The 21275-nt window shown below is 43.8% G+C and overlaps 1 protein-coding gene across 1 annotated transcript in view; it reads right to left on the bottom strand.

Annotated features, from left to right (window-relative positions):
* Positions 1-11984: 11984 nt before the first annotated feature.
* LOC122544522 (gastrula zinc finger protein XlCGF57.1-like) overlaps positions 11985-21275 on the bottom strand; it is a 23495-nt gene continuing 14204 nt past the window's right edge. The window contains exon 3 of the mRNA XM_043683817.1: positions 11985-13278. Within this exon, the coding sequence (XP_043539752.1) occupies positions 12993-13278 (286 nt within the window). The 3' untranslated portion in view covers positions 11985-12992. The remainder of the gene's footprint in view (positions 13279-21275) is intronic.

Below are 21275 nucleotides of genomic sequence, written 5' to 3' on the forward strand. Positions count from 1 at the left end.
GGGCAATGGATAGGCATATGGAGGATAGTGGGCTAATGTAGGTTAGGTGGGCTTGGATCGGCGCAACATCGAGGGCCGAAGGGCCTGTACTGCGCTGTATTCTTCTCTGTTCTATGTTCTATATGCTTCTCATTATCTTGCATACCTCAATTAGGTCCCCTCTTCTCCTCCTTTTCTCTAATTAAAAAAAAGTCTGAGCTCAGTCAACCTCTCCTCATAAGATAAGCCCTCCAGTCCAGGCAGCCTCCTGGTAAACCTTCTCTGAACCCTCTCCAAAGCATCCACATCTTTCTTATAATAAGGCGACCAGAACTGGACGCAGTATTACAAATGCGGTCTAACCAAAGTTTTATAGAGCTGCAACAAGATCTCACGAATCTTAAACTCAATACCCCTGTTAATGAAAGCCAAAACACCATATGCTTCTGCAATCTGCATGGTTCGTTTTGAAAAGGGAACTGACAAGCATCTCAAGGTAGCAATTTTCAGTTGACGGAATGGACAAGGTTATGGAATTGTGCCATCTCACGATGACTGGCATAGAAGTGTTGTAAGGATGACAATAAGGTAGAGAGTGATGTTTGGATACGCAATGCGAGTAGTTTAAATGAGCTTCAGCTGGGCAGCTGCATTCATAACTTCCAATGGTATTAGTACAGGTATCATACATACAGTCACATTGGAGTTTTAGCTGGTTTAGTTATCACAGAAGGGTTGGTTACATTTGTGCACATGTACTTGGATTGGGCTTTCATCAGATGCCTGTATCAGTACTAACACTAGAACTGTGAGGGGGCTACAAGCTTGCAATGTCCTTTGTAGACCCATGTTGAGCATCCTTCTACCTTTACTGCAGTTTCAGTTGTCAGAAGAACTTGATAAGGACTTTTCCAGGGGGGTCCCAATTTTCCACAATTAAAGTCTTTCAATAGTATGTAGTCACCAGAGTTAATGTCTTTAAACATTGGAGCTCTTTCTTCTTCCTTCCCTGGTATCTGATAAGCTTATTTGACCTGTTGATGATAAGACTGCAGTGCTTTGGTTAGCTTAATCAGGTACCTGTGCACCTCTTCTGCCATGAAACGCACATCAACAATGTGTTGGGCAGTTAATGGTACAGACCAGGGAGTCTTCAGGGGCTTTCCATATATTAGTTCAGCCGCCGAGAATCCTGTCTTTGTCTGTGTCATGGGTCTCATATTAAAAATGGCGATTGGAAGTACTTGCAGCCAATTAAGCCCTGCATCTTCTACCAATTTGCTTAGCTGACCTTTTAGGGTACCATTGGCTCTTTCTACAATTGCCGCTGCTTGGGGATGGTTGGCACAATGGAATTTTTGATTCATATTCAAGCTCTTACATATTTCCTTGTTTAGCTCCACACAGAAGTGGGGGCCATTATCAGAAGAGACCATTATTGGTATTCCAAATCTGGGTATGATTTCCCTTAACAGAATTTTACAAGTAGTTGTTGCTGTGCAGTCAGTACAGGGATAAGCTTCAATCCATTACTGAATACATCGATTATCACTAAGCTATACTTATAACCGCGTCTTCGAGGTAACTATAAAATCTAACTGGATAGTATCAAAAGGTACACTTGCAAGTGAGTTTCACCTGGTGGACACTTTATTCCTTTCCCGGAATTATACTTTTGACGAATTAGGCAATTTGCAGCTCCTTGTTTTGCTTTTTCTTGCAGGTGGGAATTCCACCAAGTTTGGAGAATTCTGTCCACCATTCCCTCCATACCAACATGCATATGCGTATGAACATAATCAACTAGAATAGGCAAAAGCAAGTCAGGCAGACGTGTCTGTCTTACCGGCGTAACCCAAAGCTTATTATAACAACCATGGTTCACCTATCTTTGTCTCTCCTCATCAGAGGCGTCTCCCTGATGGGTCCGTATTTGCTCTCGGTCAGGCATGGTCAGGGTGTCAGAAGAGGAAATAGGAGAGTCTCTCTTTGGTTTCCAACTCGTCATTTGAGTGACCATGTCTTTTTGCTCAAGTGCTGCTTTCTTAGCAGCTGCGTCAGCAGAATTGTTGTTTTCAATGACATTGGAAGTATCAGAGGAGTGAGCAGAATGTTTAATAATTGCCAATTGAGAGGGAAATTGAATAGCAATGAGGAGATTAGCATCACAGGCAGCATTGAGGGTCGGGATTCCTGATGAGCTAAGGAAGCCGTGCTGCTGCGAACGTTGAACAAAATTGTGAGCGCATCTAAAGGCATAATAGACATCAGAATAGATATTTGCTGACTTTCTTTTAGCAAGTATACAGGCACAGGTGAGAGTAAGGAGTTCAGCTTGCTGGATGGAACAGGGTGGGTCGACAGACTAAGCTTCTAGTGTCTGGGGAAAAAAATGACAATCGCATATCCTGACCTAAGTTTGCCCTCTGGAGAGATAGAAGAACCACCAACATAAAGTGTAAGGTCTGGGTTAACTAGAGCCTGATCGGTAAGATCAGCATGTGGTTTACTAACAAGTTAATTTATGAGAACACAATCATGGGGAGGATCAGGTAGTTCAAGACGTTCTTCCTGTAGGACTGTAACGGGGTTAATGTGAGAGCAGTATTTCAGGAGAGAAGCAGATTCTGAGTGCAGTATGTTTAGAAGTAAGCGAGGATATTGCAGAATGGGAGGTACAGACTTCTACATTTTGATGCAAAGTTATATTTGAGGTAGCCAATCCCACCGTATGGATGGCTGGGAGAATCTGGGTGCAGTTTTAAAATAATCATGTAGAAGCCATGTATACTTCCATCTTGAATGAATTAAATGTGGTGCCAGTAGAATGCCACAGGCTGTCTGTAAATACTAATTAGGGACAGAGTTGTAATTGTCAATCTGTACAGTGGCCTAATCTTTCCAAGTGGAATTTTAAATTTTATTAGCTTGAATTTGACTTGCACTTCTGGTTGTTTTAAAGTTGAACTGAAATACCTTTTTTTTGGAAAAACTTGCAATGTTTGGTTCTTTCAGAAGTGCATCACTTTCTTTGACCGTCTGGTTAAAGAGTACAAACTGATTTTAAAAGCAGCAGTTAGACTGATTTTGATCAGTGGTCTTAAGTTCACTCATCTGTGCAATTGTAAAACTCCTAACACACGGTGACAAATGATTCGTTGGGGGAAGGGCATGGGTCTCAGCAGATTGGTCCTCAGAGTAGGGAGGGGGGTTCAGGCGACTTCGTTTTGTGAAGCGTGTTCCCCTTGACCGTACTGTGGGTGAGCCTTGAGGAGGTCGGCTGACAGGAGGTGAGACATAAAATATTTCCTTCTCCAAATCAGAATCCCATTCTTCATCCATTCTTTATTGATCTTTGGGAGAGGAGAGGATGGGGTAGAAGGAACAGTCTTTGTCATTTGTCCAGTCCCGCGTAGCTGCAGCCTGTTCTTATTCTTATTTCCTTTTCATTGGGGCTCCTGACATTTCAGCTTAAATTCTAAATCTTTGCTTTCCTTTTCTTTTCGAGCCAATTCCAAATCTGCTTCTAAATCATATGCTTCACATTTGCGTTTTAGTTCTATCCAATCTAATTCAGAACCTTCCTCAGTTCATGGACTAACTCCCTGTTTAATACAGTTTTGTCTCCATGATGATTGCATTGATTTTTCCCTAACTACCTTTTTCCACACTCATGTGGCTTCTTTCTGCTAACTTTCTCAAATCCCTTGTTCAATTTATAATGAGTAGAGTTAAATCATATGTGCCTCCTGGAGACCAATCCTTATTTTGTTGAGCAGCTGCAGCCAATATTTCCCTTAATTGTTTCTTATAATTAGGATACAGACTTATTATTTCCGTTAGGGGACGTTTGTCTTTCATCTTATCGAGAGTTACACCCATATTTATCCTACTTACTTTAAATCTTTGCAAAACTACTGATGTACAGGGACACCAACCCCAATCACGACAGAGCACAGACACAAAACACAAACATTCACTCACCAACAAATGTGCATCCAAACTGAATCACAAAGGGTTAAACTTTCTGCAAGCTGCAGAGAGTTAGCACTAAGTCTCTCTCTGGCACAGGCGGGTTCAATTCTCACCTCGGCGACTGTCTGCGTGGTGATTGCACATTCTCCCAGTGTCTGTGTGGGTTTCCTCCGGGTGCTCCGGTTTCCTCCCACAGTCCAAAAATGTGCAGGTTAGATGAATTGCCATGCTAAATTGCCTGTAGTGTTGTGTTAGGGAAATGGGTCTGGGTGGGTTGTGCTTTGGTGGTTCGGTGTGGACTTGTTGGGCCGAAGGGCCTGTTTCCATACTGCAAGTAATCTAATCTCTCTCGTGCATGCACACACACACACACAAATATTTTAGACGATAACAACCCGACAATGACAGGGTACTGAGAGAGTGAAATGGGGGAAGTCACACATGACGATACAGAACAAGAGCAATCAAGGTATAATCTTACCTTGTGGGCCCATTCGTCTCAGGTCTAACCCTTAGATGAAGCTCCTCTTTTCCAGTTTCACTCAAACTTAGCCCTTATTGGAACCCTGCTCACAGCGTCAAATTGTTAAAGTACAGATTTGAGACAGCTCAGGGAATCCCTTGTGGACTCAGACCTGTAAAGCCTCTGTCTTGGTTCATCCCGGAGATTGTACTCTTTGGAAGTCTGGAATAAAAACCTCTTACAGACAGTTTAGTTTAATTTTGGTCAGCCCCTTTACTCACTAATAGCAACACTGTTACAACATAACACTGATAGCTATAAATTAAACGAACTAGGTTCTAACTAGGAGAGTAGAGTACTAGCTGGCTACTCTGATGTACTGTTCCTTGATACAAAAGTTTACAAAAACATTGCATGTTCTTAATTAGACAGATAAAAGTGAAAGACAATAATTCATAAAGAAGAAAAGTTAACTGACTGATCTGGGTGCGCTTGACTGATCACTCCTACAGGCCTTGAACTATCCATCAGGTAGGAAAAACAGACCTAGCTGAGTTAAGCATCTGCTCATGAGATAAGTTCCTATAAAGAAGTACCAGTCCAAATTAAGTGGGAGATATCATAAAGTAACCTTGCACAGCTCACGTGTCTGATATCATTATTTTACAAAATGGCTTCTTAGCAAGGAGGACAAACTTTTGACCATGAAATGGCTTCCCGATAGATTGTGTCATAATCTCTTCAATGTTGGGTTTAGAATAATTTTAAGCTGGGAGCAGATTCCTGCTTTTTATCTTAAGCACAGAATCATTCTGTACCTGAGGCTGAAATGTTACTGCACGCTTGTATTTAAAATGATTAATTAGTCTCGAATTAAACATGCCTTCTTTTCAAGTTTGTGATTCAAATTCAAATAAGACATAAGATCTGACTAGTTAGAATTGACAGTTAGGGCGGTCTGCAAGAACAGCAAGTGAAAGCATCATTATTATTACCTGGTAATGGCTACTCAATATCATAATAAAGTCCCAAAATTCAGTTAAATTCAGTGCAAAGCAGATAAGCACTAAGTTAATTTTCTACAGGCTCCAATAGCCTCAGCACTAAAATGGTCTCTTCCCCCGAGTGTCTTTTTGAACTCTCAAGTCAGCAAAGATTTTTTTTCTCTGTCTCTGCCCCGCTTGCAAGGGGTAATAAGAATCCATTATAATTGGCAGCATCTGACCATTAGCTTTTGATAGTACCGAGTTTCGTTTCAGGGTCAAAATCAAACATTGTCATTAATTTCACAAGGGAACGGCTGTGAATGTTATCACCTGGTGTCCTGTTCACACAGATTCACCGATGCTACAGCAAATGTACTTAATTGCCTTACAGCATCCTGTTATCACTTGGTAAGATCAGATGTCCCTATCTTCTGCATTCCTTGAGATTCCCCCCTCCCACTTTTTCTGAGCCTTCCTGCCTGTCTGTTTTCTAGTGCAGTAAATGTGTTCTATAATTCAACATTACGTTTTAGTCTAAATGTTTAAAGACAAGTTTGAAGGCTATAGATTTTCTCAGTTAAGGTTCAGTGATGGAGGAGGCCCAGGACCTACATGTCCTTGCTGGTATGGGAGGGGAATTAAAGTGTTCAGCCACATGACAATGGGGTTGCTGGGTGCAGGTATCCCAGAGATATTCTCTGAAGTGATCCACAAGTTGCTAACCTTGCATGAGGAACCTTATCGAACCCCTCACTGAAGTCCATATAGATCACGGCCACTACTCTTCTCTCATCAATCGTCCTTGTTAATTCTTCAAAAATCTCAATCAAATTCATGAGAATGATTTCCATAAAGCTATGCTGACTATCTGGAATCATTCATTGCCTTTCCAAATACATGCAAATCCTGTCCCTTGGGATTCTTTACAACTTACCCATCGTCATCAGGCTTACCGATCGATAGTTCCCAGTCTTTTCCTGACCACATTTCTTTAACAGTGGCACCACGGTAGCTAACTTCCAGTCTTCCAACACCTCACCTGTGCCTATCAGTGATGGAAATATCTCAGCAAGGGGCCCAGCAATCACTTCCCTAACTTCCCAGAGTTCTAAGGTACACCTGATCAGGTCCTGATGATTTATCTACTTCTATGCGTTTGAAGACATCCAGCACCACCACCTCTCTAATATGGACAGTTTTCAAATGTCACCATCTATTTCACCACATTTTATAAAATCCATGCCCTTCTCCAAAGTAAGCACTGATGTAACATATTTGTTTAGTATCTCCCCCATCTCCTGCAGTTCCATACATAGGCTGCCTTGCTATTGAGGGGCCGTATTCTCTCCCTAGTTACCCTTTTGTCCTTAATGTATTTATAAAAACCCTTCAGATACTCCTTAGCCCTATTTACCAAAGCTACGTCCTGTCCCCTTTTTGCCTTCCTGATTTCCCTCTTAAGTATAGACTCCGACCAACTTTACACTAGAGGGATTCACTTGATCTCTTCTGTCTACCCCTGTCATATGTTTCTGTCTTTTGTTTTTAACCAAAACCTCAATTTTTCTAGTCACCCAGCATTCCTTTTACCTACCAGCCTTTACTTTCACCCGAACAGAAATGTACTATCTCTGGACTCTCGTTATCTAATTTTTGAAGACTTCACATTTTCCTGCCATTGCTTGACCTGCGAACATCTGTCATCAATGAGCTTTTGAAAGTTCCAGCCTAATACCATCAAAATTAGCCTTCCTCCAATTTAGAACTTCAACTTTTAGATCTGAGAGTTTGGTGCTGGAAAAGCATGGCAGGTCAGGCAGCATCCGAGCAGGAAAATCAATGTTTCCAGCAAAAGCCCTTCATTGATTTTTCCTGCTCCTCGGATGCTGCCTGACATGCTATGCTTTTCCAGCATCATGCTCTCTACTCTCATCTCCAGCATCTACAGTACTCAAACCCTTAAACTACGGCAGTCCCAGTCTATGTTTGGAAAGTTACAATTCCCTACCATAACCACCCTATTATTCTTACAAATAACTGATAGTTCCTTACAGATTTGTTTCTCAATTTCCGGCTGACTATTTGGTGGTCTATAATACAATCCCAACAAGGTGATCATCCTTTTTTTTATTTCTCAGTTCCACCCAAATAACTTCCCTGGTTGTATTCCCAGGAATATCCTACCGAAGTGCAGCAGTAAAACCATCCCTTATCAAAAACATCACTCCCAATCGTCTCTTGCCCCCTTTTCTATCCTTGCTATAGCATTTATATCCTGGAGGATAAGATGCCAGTCCTGTCCATCTCTGAGCTACATTTCTGTAATTGCTATGATATCCCAGTACCATGTCTCTAACCATGACCTGAGGACATTGCTTTTCTTATTAAGCCTCTCACATTGAAGGAAATGCAGTTTAATTTATCAGTCCCATCTTGTTCTCTGCTTTATTCCTGACTGTTTGACTTGTTCCCTTTCCCAACTGTACCAGTCTCAGATTGATTTCTGTCTTCACTATTTCCCACATTATTAGTTAAAACCCTCCTGAGCAGCTCGAGCAAAGCTCCCTGCCAGAATATTGGTCCCCTTTCAATTCAGATGCAATCCATCCTTCCTGTACAAGTCACTTCTACCCCAGAAGATTTCCAAAGATCCAAAAATATCAACCCTTCTTCCATGCATCAGTTCCTCAGCCACACATTCATCTGCTCTATCCTCCTATTCCTATACTCACTAGCTCACAGCACTAGGAGTCATCCAGATTTGACTACCTTCAAGGTCCACCTTTTTAAATTCCTACCTAACTTTCTATATTTTCCCTTCAGAATCTCATCCTTTTCCCTTCCTCTGCCATTGGTTCTAATATATACAATGATGTCCTGCTGGTCCCTCTCCCCTTTGAGAACATTCTGCACCATCTCGGAGACATTCTTGATCCTGGCACCAGGGAGGTAACACACCATTCTTATTTTTTGCTGCTGACCACAGAAACTTGTTTGTGCCTCTGACTGGAGAGTCCTCTTCACAATCAATCGCTTGGATCTCAACATAACCCTCATTGCATTAGAACATGCCTGGGTACCAGTAAGTGGCTGTTTGTGCTACATTCCATCACCCCCTACATTTTCAAATCAGCATACTTGTTTGAAATGGGGATAACCACAGAAGACTCCTGGACTACCTGCCTACCCCTCCTACCTTCCCTGGAGCTAACCCATCCACCTGACTGTATTTGCGGTTTTTCCCCCTTCTGATAACTGCCATCCGTCACACCCCCTACTCGGTGTTTGGAAAGTTAAAATCCCTCACCATAACCACACTATTATTCTTACAGATAACTGAAATCTCTTTACAAATTTGTTTCTCTATTTTCAATTGACTATTCAGTGATCTGTAATACAATCGCAATAAGTGATTATCTCTATTTCTCAATTCCACCCAAATAACTTTCCTGGATGTATTCCTCATTGTAATATTCCTCTTGTAAATTCCTCATTCCTCGAACTGTCGCTCCAGCTGATCCATGTGATTCACAACCAAACACACTTACTGCAGACATAATCAACAGTAACATTGAAACTCTCCCTAAATTCCCACATCAGACAGGAAGAGTATATTACTCTAAGAAAGGCCATATGTCCTCCACAATCTACAGAACCAGACAATAGCACCATTGTTTTGCACTGAAAACCAGTGCTCCAGACTAACCTAGTACTTACAGTTTATATTTAATCAAGAGACAGATTTCAATAAAATATATAATCAAGAAAGAACCCACTCTGTACACTAGTGTAGACATACAGCAAGGTTACACGTTAAAAGCTATGCACTTATCTGTTCCTGTGCTGTGAGCTCTCTCACACAGGTTCCTCCAAAGGTAACTGAATTTTGCTGTTTGTTAATTTTTCCTACACTCGCTCTGATATCCTGTAACTGCAGATTTACTGCTGTGTCAGTTAGCAGTGTAGGTTTCTTTCTCTCCCCTTTGTTTTGGGCTCCTTTACCCTGGGGCAAAGATCTTGGCTATTCACCCTATCCCTGCCCCTTAAACACTTCTGTAAGTGTCTAAATTCCAATCGTTTAAAAAAAAAAGGCTGCAGTCACAATTTTCTTTCCCTACTGTGGCTCGATATTTTATTTTATTCTGTTTACATTTTGTGCGGGTGCTCAACTTTTGTATGCGTTTTCTCCAGGGTGGAATGCTGTCCAAATCTAGAGGGGCATAGCTTTAGGGTGAGAGGATGAAGATTTAAAAGGGACCTCAGGGGTAATCTTTTTTTGCAAAGGGTGGTGCGTGAAGTGAATGAGCTACCAGAGGAACTGGTAGAGGCTGCTACAAAGATAACATTTAAAAGGCATCTGGATGGGTATATGAATGGGAAGGGTTTAGTGGGATATTGATTAAATGCTGGCAAATAGGTCACTATATTAATTTGGCATAGCTTGTCGGTGTGGATCAAAAAGTTTGTTTCCATACTTCATAAATCTCTGGCTCGATTTCTACATAGTCGGAACCAATTGCATAAGACTTGGCATAGACCATCCACCCCTTACAGCCTGTCCTTAGCTGTGGCCTAACTGCACATATTTCAAGCAACTTTGTCAAAGAATTCTGAAGGTATTTTCAAAATGTTGAACAGGCTTTGAGACTTTTATGATGTTTCTGAAGATAATAATTTGAGCTAGTAATTTTAAAGGTCAGCCATTTCTCATGCACTCCCATCTCGCGGGTAGAGACATCTACATGGATTCTCCGTGTTCTTGAAGGGCTTGAGGAGTGAGAGAGAGTGAGAGTGAGAGAGAGAGCAACTGGGTGGGGGTAAGAGAGTGGGGGGGAGGGGGGGGGAGAGAGAGACTGGTTTTGGGGAGGAGGGTGGGGAAAGAGGTGGGAGTGGAGAGAATGGACAGAGGGCAGAGGGAGAGACAACACAAATCCCAAATCCCATCTTCGCCAGGACTGATGTCAAGTGTCCTACGAACTGGAACCCATTCCTCCACAGCAGACTAGCTTCTGAACAGCACCAAACCCAGACCAACCCACTCACCCTACAGCCCTGCATTTCCCCATTGCTAATACACCCTAACCTGCACATGTCTGGACACTTTAGCATGGCCAAACCACCCTGAACTGCAAATTTTTGAATTGTGGGAGGAAACCTGAGCATCCAGAGGTAACTCACACAGACACAAGGTGGAGAACGTGCCATAGAGCACAGACAGTCCCCTAAGGGTGGAATCGAACCTGGGTCCCTGGGGTCATGAGGGAGTGGTCTAACCGCTGAGCCATGCCACCAAGAGCTTTGAGGTTCTGCTTTGTCTTTGTAACTTCTAGTGAGCCTGCAACAGAGGATCTCTCCTCCCGACATTGTTGAATCATACCCGCTGCAACCTCCCTTTCCCACTTCTGTTTCTGAGTCCTCCTGCCAGACAGACACAGATGCCATCTGGCCTCCTGCTGCCAGTTGCAGAGAACAGAGACAATGCCTGTCACTATTCTGTCCATTACCACCATCCCCCACTCCCCAGCATTGTCATTACTGTCACCACCCAGCTTCTCCAGCCTGCAGCCCTCTCTCAGATCTCCTTTACCTGTCTGACTCGCACTCTCCTGACCCTGTCCACTGACCCAATTAGAAGGCTATCTGGAGAGGAAGACCTTCCCCCGGAATAAAGTGTCCGGTTAACTTTACTCATTTCCTCCCAACATGTCTGGAGCCTGGCTTCCAGCTCCATCTCTCTGAGCTGAAGGTCCTCCAACATGTGTTTGCCCTGGAAGACAGCATCCAGATCCTCCCAGCAAATTGAAAGACAAGTCCCACCCGGCCTTCTCCAGTGTGTGTTGCGTAACTGCTTAATTATTTCTAGTGGACGAGCAGAGACTGATAGCCAAGTTCGGTATCCATGAGGATAGCCTCAACTGGGACCTTGAGTTTACATCCACCGTACTGTATACTCTCACACAAACACACATTCATGCAGATGCTCTTTCTCATACACTTGTTCTCTCCCAGATACACAGACATACTCTCCCCACACACACCCACCCTCGCAAAGGCTCCATCACACATTTTACCAAGCATGCACACACACACTCACATGCACGTGCAAACCGTCTCTGATAGACACACAAATACATACAGTCTTTGGGGTGAATTTTCATTTGTGAAATTACATTTACAGATACATGCTATTGTGCACTTTTTGAGCAAAATCTGCAGGCAGTCAATCCATATAATATTTTATAACTTCCTACTTTAGAAATTAGAACCAGTCTTATTCAAGATTGGGACAGACTCTAACTTCAACTTGCATGCATTTTCTGAGCCGAGATGTTACCTCATTTTTTCAAACCTGAAGTTATGTCAAGAATATTACTTGAAGGAAACTCTGGGATTAACATATTAAATGAACCAAAACCTGCAACTCATTCTAAGATAAAAGACTTAACAGCATTCTAGGTTTGTTCATTATATGGTATCAGTTGCATGACACTAATCTTTTACTATAAATTCTGTTTCTTGTGATCCTGCTCCGATGAAGGAGCAGTGATCCGAGAGATGGTGCTTCCAAATAAACCTATTGGAAATATAACCTGGTGTTGTGTGATTTTTAACTTTGCCCACCCCAGTCCAACACGGGCTCTTGCACATAATTTCCAGTGAACACAGCTCACACGTCCCCTGGTGCTGCCAGTAAACTTTACAATGCCAATGAAGCAATGGAGTACCTGCACTCCTGAAAAAAATTACAAGTGCTGGAGGCTGAAAGAAACTAGCAGCTTTGAAACGAAAGCCTGTTAGATTGCATAGATTTCAAGGTCAGAGTTAGACAGGAAGTTCAAGTAACCTTTATTGCGACCCAGATTTGTTACTGCTTCAGATCTCTCCAACAAAAAGGTGTACAAAATGTAGCTGTTTATTTTAAAACGGCTCAAGGTCAAACCGCACACACTACCCACCCACCATCTGAGTTGGTGAGCGGGATGTCCCCAGTGTGGACCCGCTCGTTCATCCGCAAGCCGGAGGAATCGATTAATCCCTTCCCGCGCTCGGGCAGGTGAATGGCTTCTCTCCCGTGTGGACCTGCTGGTGTGTCCACAAGTTGCTGCCGTGACGGAATACCTTCCTGCATTCGGGACTGGTGAATAGCCCCTCCCCGGTGTGGACCCGCTGGTGCGTCTGCAGGTTACCCAACCGACTGAATCCCTTCCCGCACTCTGAGCAGGTGAAAGGCTTCTCTCGCGTGTGGATCTGCTGGTGGGTCAACAGGGTAGATGACTCAGTGAACCCCCTCCCGCACATGGGGCACGTGAACGGCTTTTCTCCTGTCCGAACCCGCTGGTACCTTTGCAGATGTCCCGTCTGACTGAATCTCATCCCGCACACTGAGCAGATGAAGGCTTATCCCCGGTGTGGACCCTCTCCCACACACTGGGCACATGAACGGCTTCTCTCCCATGTGGACCTGCTGGTAGGTCCGTAGGCAGGAAGAATCAGTGAATCCCTTCCCACACACTGGGCAGGTGAATGGCCTCTTCCCGGTGTAGACCGGCTGGTGGGTCAGCAGTGCAGATGAATAACCGAACCCTTTCCTACACACCAAGCACGTGAATGGCTTCTCTCCGCTGTGGAGTTTGCAGGTTGGAAGAATTCACAAACCCTTTCCCGCACTGAGAGCAGGTGAACGGCTTCTCCCTGGTGTGGACACTGTTGTGGATCAGCAGTGCAGATGATTGAGCAAATCCCTTCCCGCACATGGGGCAAGTGAACAGCTTCTCTCCCGTGTGGATCTGCTGGTGCTTCTGCAGATGACCCATCTGACTGAATGCCTGCCCACACACAGAGCAAGTGAACGGTCTCTCCCCAGTGTGAATGCGTCTGTGGGTTTCCAGCACTGATGGGGAAGGGAATCATTTCCCACAGTCCCCACATTTCCACAGTTTCCCCATTGGGGGAACTTTCCTTGTGTCGCTCTGAGTTTGAAATTACAAACAATGTGTAAGCAGTTTCTCCCCATCCTGAGTGGTGTCAGTTTATTCCCCTAAGCTGAGTAAACGGTTTGAAGCACATTTTACAGACAGCGCACTGAATCTCCCTCACTCGGATGTCTCCATATTCTTCCTGCCATACCAGTGTCCAAAACCTCTCAAGCAGACAAAAGCAAACATTTCTTCTCGATTTGAATAGCTGCTGATATTCAAGTCCCAATGAATCAAGTGGTTCTGTCAGAAGTTGATGTATCATGTGCTTTCAGATTTCTTTCCTCATGTCTTCCTGCAAAAATAAATTCACAAAATGATTGATCACTGTCAGTACAGTTAAATAAACATAACATCGGTGGCAATTCTGGTAGATTGCCAGATGCCTGCTGATCACATATTATCAAGGACACACAAACCTGAAGGCCCTTATGTAGCCAGACCTATCCACTCCACCCTCTCCTCCCTAACCTATCACCTTCATCCCCTCCCCCACTCACCTATTGTACTCTATGCTACTTTCTCCCCACACCCACCCTCCTCTAGCTTATCTCTCCACGCTTCAGGCTCTCTGCCTTTATTCCTGATGAAGGGCTTTTGCCCAAAACGTCGATTTCGCTGCTCCTTGGATGCTGCCTGAACTGCTGTGCTCTTCCAGCACCACTAATCCAGAGAATGAACACATGGCTGAGGCATCTTACTGAACAAAATCGGGGCATGAATCACAGTCCATGGTATCATGGAATGGTTACTGCACAGGAACAGACTATTCAGTCCATCAAGTCTGTGTTGACTCTTTGTAAAAGCAATTCACCTAGGAACACTTGCATGCCTTTTCTCCATATCTTTGCAATTTCTTTTTCAAATAATAGCCTGTGTGATTTTTGAAAGCCTCAACTTATTCAGCTCCATCACACTTCACTGTTTGCTATGTGAAAAAGTCTGTCTCTTTCATTGCTTTTTTTCTGCCAGTTGCCTTAGGTCAGGGCGCTCTGGCTCAATCTTTCCACCAATAGAAATAATTTCTCCTCATCTACTCTATCCAGACACCTCATGAATTTTAATAACTATCAATCTCCTCTCAATATTCTCTTCTTCAGAAAACAGCCTCAACTTCTTCAAACTTTCTATAGCTGAGGTTCCTCAAGCCTGGAACTATTTTCATGAATCCTTTTTATTTCTTCCTTAATGTTTTATCATTTTTCCTAATGTATGGTACCTGAGACTTAATGATTACTCCAGATGAGGCCTAACTGGTGTTTTATATTGATTTAACATCATTTCCTTGCTTTTACATTCAGTGATCCTACTGATAAAAGCTAGGATGTCATATGCTTAATGAATAGCTCTCTCAACTTGCCTAGCTGCCTTTGGAGCTTTACACACATACACAGCCTGGTCCCTCTGCTCATGATACTTTGCTTTATGCTGTCTCTTCACATTCTTGTGACCAAAGTGAATCATGTCACACTTCTCTGCATTAAATTTTATCTCTCACTTGCCTGCCCTTTCCAGCAACCTGCTAACGTCTTTTTTGAAGATTTACTCTGTTTTCTGATAGTTCACAATTCCAAACAACTTTGAAGCTGTGCTTTTTATGCCAAAGTCCAGGTCATTAATATAGATCAGAAACAGGAGAGGTTCTAACACCAATCACTGGGATTCCTGATGAAGGGCCTTTGCCCGAAACATCGATTTTCCTGCTCCTCGAATGCTGCCTGACCTGCTGTGCTTTTCCAGCCCCACTCTAATCTAGACACCAATCACTGGGAGAAAGTGAGGACTGCAGATGCTGCAGATCAGAGCTGAAAAATGTGTTGCTGGAAAAGCAAGCAGGTCAGGCAGCATCCGAGGAGCAGGAGAATCGACGTTTCGGGCAAAGGCCCTTCATCAGGAATCAGGAATCTCAGTGATTCCTGAAAAAGGACTTATGCCCGAAACATCGATTCTCCTGCTCCTTGGATGCTGCCCTGACCTGCTGTTATGCCCGAAACGTCGATTCTCCTGTTCCTTGGATGCTGCCTGACCTGCTGCGCTGTTCCAGCAACATATTTTCAGCTATGAAAATTAAAGGTCAAGGCTGTTTGAGAAAAGAAAGCCAGTCCATTTGCTGAATAACTTCCTGCTGTCCTATTAAATTAAAAAGATAACAAGAAATACAGGACGTAACTCCATTCGAGGGTGAATTTCGTACCAATGCGCCAAATCCTTAAATCCTGCTCAGTTTGATGAGAAACTATCCTTTTAATTGCAAACATGATTAGATTACTAACAGCGTGGAAACAGGCCCTTAGGCCCAACAAGTCCACACCAACCCGCCGAAACCTAACCCACCCAGACCCATTCCCCTACATTTACCCCTTCACCTAACACTACGGGTAATTTAGCCTATTCACCTAACCATTTTTAGGTTGTGGGAGGAAACCGGAGCACCCGGAGGAAACCCACGCAGACACGGGGAGAATGTGCAAACTCCACACAGAGTCGCCTGAGGTGGGAACTGGTGATTTGAGGCAGCAGTGCTTACCACTGTGCCACCGTGCCGCAAGAAGCAATCCTTTTCTAGTGCCAAACCAAGGGGATACACAATGAAAAGTGGGACAGAGGGCACTGAGCACCTTTGCAGAGCCTGCTTCCTCCCTCGATTCACTCCAGTTGCTACAAGCGAACAGTGTCTCCCCCTCTCTTTGTCCCTCCCAGGATGAGGAATGGAAAGGGGGAGGCATTGTTTTGCTCCTGGATGTTGCCCAAAGAGAGGGAGTTTCACTCAAACTGACAAGGCTACTTCTGCGTCGTGACGTCCTCAACGGGGGGCAGGGCGCAGAGTGGGGCCGAACTGCGCCTACGCTGCGTTGCAGCTGAGGCCTGTGGGGAGGGGAGGGCACCTTGCAAACTCCCTCCGCACTCCTCCAAATCAACGTGGTTTGAGTTCAAGTAAAGCATGGGGTTTAATTTTAGTTTCACACTCACAGAAAACCTCCTCTGTGAATCCAACACTTTATTTCCCCCTCCCCCTCCATGGAAATAATGATCTAAGAGACTCTAGAGTTCGAGTTGCTACCATACCTGCTGTAGGGGATTTGGGAGAAACAGTTTATTTTATGAACCATTTCAATTCAACCACATCCTTGCCATTGAAATACTAATTTTCCACAGAGGGTAGTTCATGTGTGAAACGAACTTCCTGAGGAAGTTTTGGATGCAAGTACAATTAAAACATTTGGATAATTACATGAATAGGAAAGGTTTGGAGGGATACAGGCCAGGAGCAGGCAGGACAGACTATTTGGGATTATGGTCAGCATGGACTGGTTTGCACTGAAGGTCTGTTTCCATGCAGTTTAACTCTATGACAGGTTCATAGTTCCATGAAAATGGGAGTCAGAGGTAGACAGGGTAGTGAAGGTGGTGTTTGGTATGCTTGCCTTATTGGTCAGTGCATTCAATTCTTGTCTCCCTGCTTTAGGACAGGAAATATGTTGTAAAACTTGAAAGTGTTCAGAAAAGATTTACAAGGATGTTGCCATGGTTAGAGGATTTGACCTACAGGGAGAGGCTGAATATGCTGGTGCTGTTTTCCCTGGAGTGGAGGCTGACGGGTGACCTCAGAGGTTTTTTAAATCATGAGGGGCACGGTAGGGAAAATAGGAAAGTCATTTTCCCCAGGGTGGGGGTGCAAAAGGTTTAGAGTGAGAGGAGAAAAGGGACCTAGGGGTCACGCAGTGGGCGGTGCGTGTATGTTGTGAGCTCCAGAGAAAGTGGTGGAGGCTGATTCAATTACAACATTTAAAAGGAATCTAGATGGGTATATGAATAGGAAGTCTTTTTTTTTCCGTGCTGTACATCTCGATGTCTATTTGATAACAGATGCTTTATTTCAGTTGACGTGAGTATTGTTACAAATCAGTGCAAGGTACTAATATTTAGATGTAAGGGAGAGAGAATTCCCCCAGAAGGGCACTATAAGAATTCTGGGAGACCCCTATTTCTGGTTTACTTTCTAATGAACAAACATTAACGACAAGCACCAACTGTGCATTTATTTTTTCTCACTTTTCTTGTTTTACTCCCTGCTATGATGACATTCTGTGTCTGGATGGTTTGACAGGCTGGGAGATTGTGGTTTGGGCCTTGATCGACTGATTTACTGTTTTATTGAATCAGAAGGTGTAAAAGAAGGTCAAAGCTGAGCTGAGAACTGACACCATCTTACTTTGTGGGAACAGGCAGATCAACAGAGGACAGAGAAAACAGCACCTGAAGTCTGAGCCAACAGCAGACCACCATGTTATCAGTGCTTTGATTATTAGCGCCAATCCTCTACCTTAACTGAGCTTCTCATTCGACCTGAATGCCAGATACCCACTAAATATTCAGGAGGGCTTCATTCCTGAAGAAGGGCGTATGCCCGAAACGTCAATTCTCCTGTTTCTTGGATGCTGCCTGACCTGCTGCGCTTTTCCAGCAACACATTTTCAGCTCTTCCTCTACCATGCAAAAACCCATCCAACTGTGTCTGAGTATACTTAATGAAGCTGCCTCTATTGCTTCCTTGGGCAGAGAATTCCATGGATTCACTACTGTCTGGGAAAAGCAGTTCCTCCCCATTTCTATCCTAAATCTGTTTCTCCTTACCTTGAGGCTATGTGTCTTGGAACGGTCTTGCCCAATAGCAGAAACAACTGGATCGAGTAGGAGACAGTGGGCTGGCATTTTCTTTTCAGGGGTCAGTATGGACTTGATGTGCCAAATGGCCTGATTCCACACTGTGGGGCTTCTATAATTTACTGCAGTTGTGTTTGCTCTGGATCACAGCACCCAGAACCTCCCACCGTCTGCAAATCAAAAGACAAGTCCCACCCTGCCCTCATTTTTGTGTTACCTCACTGCTTAATCGTTTCTAGTGAATACAGCCCACACCTCCCGCTGTTGCCAGTAAACTTTACAATGCTGATGAAACAATGCAATACCTGCCAAGTCCCACCCTGCCCTCATTTTTGTGTTACCTAACTGCTTAATCGTTTCTAGTGAATACAGCCCACACTTCCCGCTGTTGCCAGTAAACTTTACAATGCTGATGAAACAATGCAATACCTGCAGTATTGAAACTCATAACACATTTAATACCAGTTATTGATTCACCGCTCCTTCTGCTGCATAGCATTGGAAATACAACATTGGAGGCTAAAAGAAATTAGCAGTTTAAAACAAAAACCCACCTAAAACTTCACTTACTGCCGCTAAACCTGAAAGCACTTCATCCCTATAGTGCAATGAATTCCTACTTTTCACCAAAATCCCAGATCTACTCATTCACTCAGTTGCTGTCTCACAAACAAAAGATTTCACTGTAGCTTTTTCTGCTCCCAGGTCGAGCAAAACATCTTTGAAAGCTGCTCTGCAAGTCCAGTCTTCACAACGACACTTCTTTCACCGAAGACAATTAGAGTTAGACAGCACAGAAACACACCCTTTGGTCCAACTTGTCAGTGACAAAACAATATCCTAAATTCATCCAGTCCCATTTGCCAGCATTTGGCCCTCTAAACCCTTCCTGTTCACATACCCAGATGTCTTTTAAAATGTTGTAATTGTACCAGCCTCCACCACTTCCCCGGCAGCTCATTCCATACATGCACCACCCTCTGCATAAAACAGTTGCCCCTCAGGTTCCTTTTAAATCGTTCCCCTCTCACCTCAAACCTATGCTCTCTAGTTTTGGACTCCCCTACCCTGGCGATAAGATCTTGGCTACTCACCCCATCCCTGCCCGTTATGAACTTCAATAAGCTCACCCCTCAGCCTCTGACACTCCAGGGAGAGCAGTCTCAGCTTATTCAGCCTCTCCCTACAGCTTAAAGCTTCCAATGCTGTCAACAGCCTTGTACATCTTTCTGAATCCTTTCACTGTTTTGCAACAGAAAGACCAGAACTAAAAGCAGTATTCCAAAAGTGGCCGAATCAATGTCCCTTACAATCGTAACATGACTTCCCAACCCCTGTACTGAATGCACTAACCAATAAAGGCAAGCATACCAAACGCCTTGTTCACTATCCTGTCTAACAGTGCCTCCACTTTCGAGGAGCTAGGAAGCTGCATTGCGAGGTCTCTTTGTTCTGCAACATTCCCCATTCACTGGAAAGTCCTGCCCTGATTTGCCTTACCAAAATGCAATACCTCATTTATCTAAACTAAACTCATCTGCCGTTCCTCAGCCCATCTGATCAATTCTAATATATAATCAAACATTCTTTCCTCTATCATTCCCTAAATGCTGAAAATCTCCATCCCACACACACACTGCCCCCATTCTCAACTTGCTGAACCTAATCCCTGCTGTATCTCATCCTGAAAGTTCTCGTTCATGCTCATTAACAGGCCCACTCTCAGGAGGGATCAAATTGAAACTGACTGAATACTGAACGGCCTCGACAGAATGGACATTGGGAAAATATTTCCATTGGTAGGAGAGACTAGGACCCAAGAGCACAGTCTTAGAGTAAAGTGAAGACCTTTTAGAACAGAGACAAGGAGAATCTTCTTCAGCCAGAGAGTGGTGAATCTATGGAATTTGTTGCTACAAAAGGCTATGGAGGCCAGTTACTGAGTATATTTAAGATTGAGACAGGTTCTTGAGTGTCAAGGGGATCGAGGGTTATAGGGAAAAATCGAGAGAACGGGATTGAGAAACTTATCAGCTATGATTGAATGGTGGAGCAGACGTAATGGGCTGAATGGCCTAATTTCTGCTCCTATGTCTTATGGTCTCTTGCTGTCCTGGTCACAGTATTAGAAATGGGAAATGGGAACAGGCCATTTGGTCTTTCGAGCCTTCACCAGCATCGAACACATCATAATTGGATATCAATATACCTACATTTAGGTGAATACACTGAGACTCTTTTCACTGGAGCATAGGAGGTTGAGAGGTGACCTTGCAGAGGTCTATAAAATTATGAGGGTTATAGGTGAGTTGAACAGTGGGTGTCCTTTCCCTGAGGTGGGGGTTTCAAGATTAGGCAGCAAATTTTGAAGGTGAGGAGAAAGATTTTAAGCACCAGTCCTTTTCTTTTTACAGAGAAAGTGGTTTGTGTGTGGAATGAATGTCCAGAGGAAGTGGTGGATGCAGATACAGTTACAACATTTAAAAGACATTGGATAAGTACATGAATAGGAACAGCTCAGAGGGATATGGGTCAAGCACTGGTAAGTCGGACGAGAATAGCCTGAGAACATAGTTAGCACGGACTAGTTGCACCAAATTGTCTGTTTCTGTGATGTATGACTGTGTAACTGTTCTGTACGGGTCTTAAAATCATTGTCTTGCCTTCCCCTAGAACCATCCACTTCGTTATTGTTCAAAAATCTGATTAACTCAGCCTTGAATACATTCAATAACCCCATAACTGCAGGAAGACATCCCCACTTCTGAACTCAATTCCTCTTGGTAATAGACGACTTGCCTCGCTCATTGCTTGCTCCACCTGTCTGACAACTGACATTGACTGGAGTAGCAGGACGCTGAGGCACCTTTGTACACCCACACATCATTCCTGATTAAATGCTCATGTCCAAAACATCGACTCACCTGCTCCTCAGATGTTGCCTGACATGCTGCACTTTTCCAGAACCACACTTTTTGGCTCTGATCTGCCGTCCTCACTTTCCCCACATCCCAATGTATCACCATTTAAACAATACACCTCCTTTCTACTTTTTTTTCTGCAGCAAAGGCAATAAGTTCACACTGTGGTACTTCAATTGCCATGTGTTTGCTAATTGAGACACAGACCTGGACCAACCTTTCCATCTGTTCCCTCCCTGGATTCACTCTCTTTCCTTTCAGTTGCTGCAAGTTAACAACCGAAACCCAGAATGAAAAGAAATAAATTGAA

The sequence above is a fragment of the Chiloscyllium plagiosum genome, chromosome 50 (genome assembly GCF_004010195.1).
Source record: "Chiloscyllium plagiosum isolate BGI_BamShark_2017 chromosome 50, ASM401019v2, whole genome shotgun sequence".
NCBI lineage: Eukaryota > Metazoa > Chordata > Chondrichthyes > Orectolobiformes > Hemiscylliidae > Chiloscyllium > Chiloscyllium plagiosum.